Source organism: Parasteatoda tepidariorum, chromosome 7 (genome assembly GCF_043381705.1).
Source record: "Parasteatoda tepidariorum isolate YZ-2023 chromosome 7, CAS_Ptep_4.0, whole genome shotgun sequence".
Lineage (NCBI taxonomy): Eukaryota > Metazoa > Arthropoda > Arachnida > Araneae > Theridiidae > Parasteatoda > Parasteatoda tepidariorum.
Window position 1 is genome coordinate 82,243,047 of NC_092210.1, and position 7,880 is coordinate 82,250,926.

Consider the following 7,880-nt stretch of genomic DNA (forward strand, 5'->3'; position numbering starts at 1 on the left):
GAATGATATAGCGAACAAGCCGCTAGACTGTCGTAGTGCAGTTGATCAATACTAGAGGTGATCGTGCGTCGTATGCAATGGCACCCGCTATCACACATTTGTAGAAGCTGTATGATGCTGTACTGGGTAGGCAGGATTGACACCCACCCATTGGTTTAGATGCCCTAGAAGGGATTGAACTGCAACCGAATAGAATTAGATCATCTTCAGTGATTAGTTCATATTTGATTTGAACAGTGATGAAAATCGTGTTCGAGTGTGGAGGCCCTTTGGTGAACGCCTCAATCCTGCCTAAACTGAACAGTAGCACACTACTTCAACAGCTGGTGTGATGATATAGGGTGACATCACATACGACACACGATTATCCCTAATGTTATCCCCGACGCCATGACAGTTCGGAAATATGTTCGTGACATCCTTCAGCCACATATGTTGCCACTCATGGCAGGATTTCCAGGAGAACTTTTTTAACAGCGAGAGAGCCACAAGAATCCCTCTGCCTTATTACCACCCATCTCCGGCCTGTTAAAATTGTTGCAAAAAAATACCATGTAATGCGATCTACAGGCCACAGGAATGCAACTATAGAGTTGATATCAATTTAGCGTGCTGAAAGGGTGAGTTTTGTTTATGAATTTAATGAAAGTTTTTTTTATTTACTTATTTAATTATTCATTAGAAATTTTAATTCGTTCGAAAGATATTGCTTTTTTGAGAGTTTTTACTTACCTTTATTTGCTTTACGTCACATTTCGTTTTTCTTTATGTTACATTTTGTTTTGCGCAAACTCTATAAGCTTAAAGTTACAAAGATGTGGAGAAAAATATACCAGGAGTACAATGGAATAAAATAAAAATTAAGATTCGATTATTAGCTCGAGAATGACCAACTGATAAAAGTTGTTTGTAAAAAATATCATTTTTGCTGACAAGTTGTCCGCTTTAATGCAACTAGTTGAAATTTGACATTTTGAAAAAGGCCATTTTATATTATTAACTTATCACGTTTTTTTCTCCCTCAAAATACGAATTTATTCGAAAGTCATTGCAATTTTAAGTGCATTGTTCACTATTTTGCTTCATATAATTGCTTTTATTGCTAAAATAATTTGTTTTTATTGTTATAGTAAAACTTCTCTGCCCCATGATCTCCAATTAACAAACTCGTACTTCACTTGATGTCAAAACAAAACAAAATGAATAAATTAAATTTTAAAAAATAAGATTAAAGGCAATCTTAACAATTATAATAAAAGTTTTATAAATAAAAGGAGTAAAAACAGACAAAAACTATTTCCAATTTAAACTGCTACATATTGGTAACAAATTATATATTCAACAAACGAAAGAGGTAATACTTAGTGCTAAGTAGACTAAAACAAAATATGTAAATTTATGTACTTAGATTTGTGCTTTATTCACGTTTTTTTTTTTTTTTTTTTTTTTTTTTTTTTTTTTTTTTTTTTTTTTTTTTTTTTTTTNTTTTTTTTTTTTTTTTTTTTTCTTTGCACAAGTAATATATTGTTATCAAGTTATGTATCGATATATATTGTTAACAAGTTACGTATCGATATATATTGTTAACAAGTTATGCATCGATATATATTGTTAACAAGTTATATATCGATATATATTTTTAACACAAGTAACAGTACTTCTCATTTATTATTTATTATTATGTCACAGATTTTTCAAGTTCAGTTGATTGTTCTTTAAATCTAAGTAATAATTCCTTTTCTTTTGTTGTAATGATAGTTTAATTTTAGTTATATTAAAAAAAAACTTATAATCTTATTTATCTTTATATATCTTTAATAATAATTATATTTTACATAAATTATAATCAAAAAAATATTTTTAAAAAAATTCAATTTTTAAGAAATAAAAACAGTAGTAATGCTTGAGAGGCAACCACGGAGATTGGTGAGTAGAATAGCAAGAGTTGAAGCATCCTAGTGAAGTAAAATAATGTGCACATCAGGGCTCGTAAAATAATATACAAACTTGGCAAAGAGATAAACGTTGTCGAAACCTGACAAACATTTTGCAAAGAAAGCATGATTTAAGACAACAAAACCTTTTATGTTTACTCGAGGAAATTGTGTCAGTTGAAGAAAGATTATTAAAAAAAGATTTAAACTAGTTTTGCTCGAATTTTTGACTCGCCTTAATCAATTACGATTCGTCTAATGTTGATAACATTTCTGTCCTACTTAAAAATTCATCTGCGACACCTAATGTATATTAAATTTTGACATTTCTTTTATCAAATGTTTCATCATTATGTATTCAAGTTAGATTGGAACACCTTTTTGATTTCACAGTGTGAAATAGAAATCAATTTGCATTCTCTAACTTTCATTTCTAAGCTTTTATTTTTGCAATTTATACAATGTACCAGTACATTTTTGGGGCCGGTACAAAGTACTTCAAAAGAAAGCGCGAATAACTTTTATCAAAAAATCAATTATTATAATAATATTAGTGCATTATTTTTATTGACTTACATTGCAGATAGTAATAGTTTTATTGCATTAAATTAATATTTCTCTGCTATAGAGAAAATAAAGAAAAACATATTTCTTTAAATCTAGTATTAAGTACTAAGATTGGAAGTTTTTTTTTTTTTCTCCTCAGAGTTTTCAGAATTTCTCTTCAGATATTTTGTTAATTTATGTAATATTAAAGTTTTTAATTCAGCCAGCATTATTTAAAGTGTTCCTCGCAATAGTTTTTCTAATAATATTACTTTGATACAAAACTATAAAACAATGATGAAATGTAATTTTTTTTTTCTTTTAGTAATAAATCATTCTGTAACCCAATTTTTTTTTTTTTTTTATAAAAATATTTTGGATGAATTTTACCTTTCACTAAAATGCGTATACTAAGTTCAAATTTACCTGTCTCTAAAAAATATATCCACTCAAAAATAAATAAATAACTAAATAATAATAATAATAATTGTGTGCTATGTTTATATATCATCTAATACAAAATGCAATACTTGTTCGTAATATAATACATGATAAAATGCGTGTATTTCTCTAATACATGAATAAATAATTTTTTTTTTCAATTTTATTAATAAATATTTCTTTTGTTTTTCAATTCAAGAGTGAAGTTTTTCAATTTTAAGTTTATCCACACTCTTGTGAGCTATCACTTCCAAGAATGACAATATTACCAAGTAAACCTCCGCTGTTTGAATCGCCTGAAAATATAAAAAAATATATATTTATTAAAAAAAATTAATATACAACGGGATTAAATTAAAATATATTAAATAAACCACTAAAAAATTTAAAGTTATCTCTAAAAAATATGGATATTTACCATAAACTTTTGCCACAGTCTTATGCGCGGCAATTTGAAAATAAAGTAATTTAAGAGCTATAATGTATAGGGCAATAACTGAGAAAATGTTACTTATTCAATCAGTTTCTACAATTTTGGTTACAATCAGTTTCTGTCAATTATATTTCATTTGGCTACGTTAGTACTTCTACTGCAATATTATGCATCTTGGTATAATAGGTTTTCATTACCACAGTACTTATACCGTCAATACCAGAAAGTATTAAATGCCACATTTATTTAAATACTAGCCGCCTAAGGCGGCCAGCTGTCCGCCACGCTGAAGGTTTTCACAAATAAAGTTTTTTAAAACATAGCAGGAAATCTGAAGATTAGTGGACAATTAAAGTGTTCCTGTAAAGCAATTTTGTCTTCATATCCAGTTCTGCTGCAAATGTATTATAGCTCTTGAGGATGTTTGAAATTATATAGCTACAACGCTTAAGAAAAAAAAAACTAAAATGCTAAATACATGAAAAGAACACGAAAACGAATAAATTTTTTATGGTATCAATTTCTATTTCTATATAATTTATGGTATCAAATTCTATTTCTATATCTGTTACGTCAAGCACTCAGGTATTATAATTTGATCTAGTTGTGCTTGTATAATTTTGATCTAGTAGCGCTTTCTACGTCATTTTGTTAATATAGTTTGGTTTGTTATNACACCCTCGGTCCCTACGCAGGCTGATTCAAGTGGTCACCCACCTGCACACTGATCGTAGCCAGTGATGCTTGACTTCGGTGATCTGCTGGGAACCGTGTCTTAACGATCAGTCCACTGCGGGACAAAATGTTACTTATTCAATCAGTTTCTACATTTTGGTTACAATCAGTTTCTATCAATTATATTTCATTTGGCTACGTTAGTATTTCGGCAGCAATATTATGCATTTGGGTATAATAGGTTTTCATTACCACAGTACTTATAACGTCAATACCAGAAAGTATTAAATGCCACATTTATTTAAATATTACTGGCGTCAATAATAGTATGACGATTTTTAAGACTTCCAAAATAAGCACCGTTATTAGTTCGTTCATCAAAAGTGACTAAAAAAATATTCGCGTCGTTACTAATTGTTTTTGAAAATTACAAACGATGGTAATAGGTACAAATTGAAATATCAAAAAAATTGTATTGGAATGATAAGTTAATAAAGAAAAGTTACTTATTTGTGTACATAAACAGCAAGAAATTGCCATATCGTTATTCACACCATTGACGCTTGACTAAATTTGGTAATAGGCACAAATTGAAGTGAAAAAATAAATTTGGTACTAAATTGCTAAATTAAAAGAAGAAAAGTGCTTTTTCCACTAGAAAAGAAAGCCTTAAAAAACCCTCTTATTGTTATTAAGGACAATGATGCTTAAATAATTTTAGTTAATAATGATTTCTAACTGGTTGTCAATTGAATAAATGTGAACAGAACTCTCATTTTTCTTCAATCAAAAAGAACATTCAATGACAAAAGACCTTCACTTTGCTGTTTAGGAAAATAACCAGATCCTACTCTAAAATCAGGTTTAGGGTAAGCACAGATTAGTTATCTATATTTATAGTTTTATTGAAAGTCGTAACTTCTCGTTAAGATTATTGAGCAGACTTAAATGACGAAACAATTTCTTCACAAATGAATTTTCACTATATATGAACATGGTAGATTCAGCATCATTAAGTCAATTTTACGTTACTACAATACATATTATGGACCGAATTTTAATTTCCAATTACAAAGTGCCATTTCCATTAATAATCATAATAGCATTCTATAAATATGAATAATATGCTTCTGATATATCTTACCACAGTTAATTGTTCCACCAGAACTACCTGAGTCTCCTCCACCCATCATCATTCCTGAGTTTCCTCCACCCATCATCATTCCTGAATCTCCTCCACCCATCATCATTCCTGAGTCTCCTCCACCCATTTTCTTTTTTCCTGAGTCATCTCCACCCATTTTCTTTTTTCCTGAGTCATCTTTACCCATTTTCTTTTTTTCCGAGTCATCCTTTTTCATTTTCTTTTGTCCCGAGTCATCCTTTTTCATTTTCTTTTTTCCTGAGTCATCTCCACCCATTTTTTCTTTCCCTGAGTCACTTCCACCTTTCTTCTTTCCTGATCCACCTTTGCCCTTTTCCTTTTTAGAATCTTCTTTACTCATCATGTCACCCAGATTCACCATTTCATTGGAACTATCATCGCCAGTCGCATCGCATGATTTATCTAATTCACTTAAGAGTTCCTTTAAATCACCACCACTCACCCCTCCACCACCTCCCCAACCTCCACCTAAGAGACCACCCAACAATCCATTCAGCAAATTATCTAATTCTCCGGCCATTCCTAGAATAAAAATGCAAATACTATTACCAAAATACCCTTCTTTATCAATATACAGTCATATTTTGAAAAATGGAAGTCACAACTGATTCCTGTGTATCGTTAAAAATAGTTTTTGCCCGATTTAAGTTGGTTTGTTCTTTATGTAGAAGTGTACCATTTGTTAAACAATCATAAAAAATTTTTAAGAATAAAATAGCGTAAATTTTTTTGATAGAAATTGTTATTGTAATAACTATACAATATAGTGTTTTTAACTTGAAATATATTTCGCTTTTTTTAAGTATTAACCTTATCTCTTAAAGACTAGATACATGATTTTTATACTTCTTATTTGTTATGCATTTAATTTTTAAAATTTTGTTTCATCCCGCGTTATTTTCGAACAAGTTTCAGCTCATATCCGTTCTTTAACTTATTTCTTCCAAGTTTATTAATAATACTGCCCTCTATCTAATGAAATTATTTAACAAATAAGCGTACATCTTTTCCAAAATATAAGTTTTTTATAATATTGTAATACATTTCAAACACATTTTTGGCAAAATATCTCCAGCAAAAAGATTGTTTAATCTCGAAAAAGTTTTGTTTACAGTATTTTTCTGTTATTAATTATGCTAATGTTTACTATCTCATCATTATTATTAATAAATTAAATGGTTTTGTGAAATGCTTATAAGATAATTTGTTTGTTTCATTACTTTAATAAGCTATTTTGGGAAATTGGTTCCAAACTGTAGGAAGGATCACTTATTTTTAAATATTGAAAAGTCAAGTGTTTCTATGAACGATTTTCTTTTAGATTTCTGCTTCAAACAAGACATAGTCCGATAAAAAGTCACAACTTGCTGAAAAACTTGATTAATTGAAGAGATGAGTGAATAAAAAAAGTGATATCCTAAAAAAAGAAGATTTAGACATAAACGTTCTTAAATCTCATGAGTATACGCCATCTATTTATTTAACTAAGTTTTTTAATTTCTAAAATCTCTTTGGATAAAGGATCCAAGTGGCAGTCTTTTAGTGTCTGAGGCAACATCTAAGGCTCATTTGGCAATGAAAAGTTGACGAGGAACGAAAACGTATCTTTTGGCAAAAGAGTACAATGACAGGAATTCGAATGCCATGAATGCTTAACATAAGCTTAGCAGCTTAAACAAATGTTATGTAATTATAGATTTTGATAATTGGAAGTTTGTGAACTATAAATAAAGGCGAAGCATAGTATCTGACAGTCAACATATAAGGTTGAAATTCACTAAGATAATTAGATCATTCATAAAATGTCATTCAGAACTTAAATTTTTTTCTTGTAATAATATTTTCTCATCTGTTAAATATTGGATTAAATTAACGACCATCACCTGACATAGATTGACGAAATATAACAGATGGAAATTTTAAATTTGTCTTCCCATCTCCATCTATCAACTCTTTTCCCTTCAAAAATGCACTCCATTGAGCATTTTATTAGTATTTATTTTTTAATAAATAAGAAATTATTAGGAATATTTTATTATATTCGGAAAATAACTTTGTTTCACGATTGTTTCATAAAAAAGTTTATTTTAAAAATTACCCTTACACTACCATATTATGAGAAATGCTTCAAAAGAAATTTTTTTCATTATTAATATCAACAGATTTTTTTAACCGCTTAAATCTTTCAAATTTTGCAAAAGTAACCTCTGTTTAAAATGTTGAAACTAGCCACTGGCCAGTCGAGAAGTTTCCTAATTCTTTCCTATAACTGACAAATTATTTTCTCAACCGGTTATTACCTTCCAAATAAATGATGTATGTTAAGGAAAAACCGTAAGCACAATGATCAAGATTTAGAAAATAATTCTTCAAACTCAATGCGTCGAATGATTTTTGTGACACTATTTTTGAATGATATTTTATTTTACTTTTATTTCAGTACTCGTAATTTAAATGCAACTAAAATCTACACGGTTGAATATCAAATTTAGATCATATACTTACCATTGCTTGAAAGATAAAGAATGGACAGTGATGTCAGAAAGAAATTAAAGGAATACATGGTAGACCTTTAAAACGAACGCCTGGTTTGAGTCTCTATAAACATTTCAAGCATTTTATATATTTAGAGAATAAACACCTGTCAGGCTTTCATAACTCAGACATTGGAATATACAAACAACAC

The 7,880-nt window shown here is 29.1% G+C and overlaps 1 protein-coding gene across 1 annotated transcript; it reads right to left on the reverse strand.

Annotated features, from left to right (window-relative positions):
• Positions 1-2,955: 2,955 nt before the first annotated feature.
• LOC107451526 (uncharacterized) lies at positions 2,956-7,787 on the reverse strand. Its single transcript, XM_043052819.2, has 3 exons — positions 7,700-7,787; positions 5,174-5,716; positions 2,956-3,217 (listed from the first exon to the last, which is right to left on the reverse strand). The coding sequence occupies exons 1-3, from the start codon at positions 7,755-7,757 to the stop codon at positions 3,144-3,146; spliced, it is 675 nt and encodes a 224-aa protein (XP_042908753.2). The 5' UTR covers positions 7,758-7,787; the 3' UTR covers positions 2,956-3,143.
• Positions 7,788-7,880: the final 93 nt, after the last annotated feature.

What these genes read in the sequence shown, in the direction of transcription:
- LOC107451526 (XM_043052819.2), bottom strand. Translation starts at nt 7,757, where the DNA reads ATGTATTCCTTTAATTTCTTTCTGACATCACTGTCCATTCTTTATCTT. An exon ending in TCTTTATCTTTCAAGCAATG is followed by an intron (nt 5,717 to 7,699) that starts GTAAGTATATGA and finishes TTTTTATTCTAG; the next exon opens with GAATGGCCGGAGAATTAGAT. An exon ending in TGGTGGAACAATTAACTGTG is followed by an intron (nt 3,218 to 5,173) that starts GTAAGATATATC and finishes TTATATTTTCAG; the next exon opens with GCGATTCAAACAGCGGAGGT.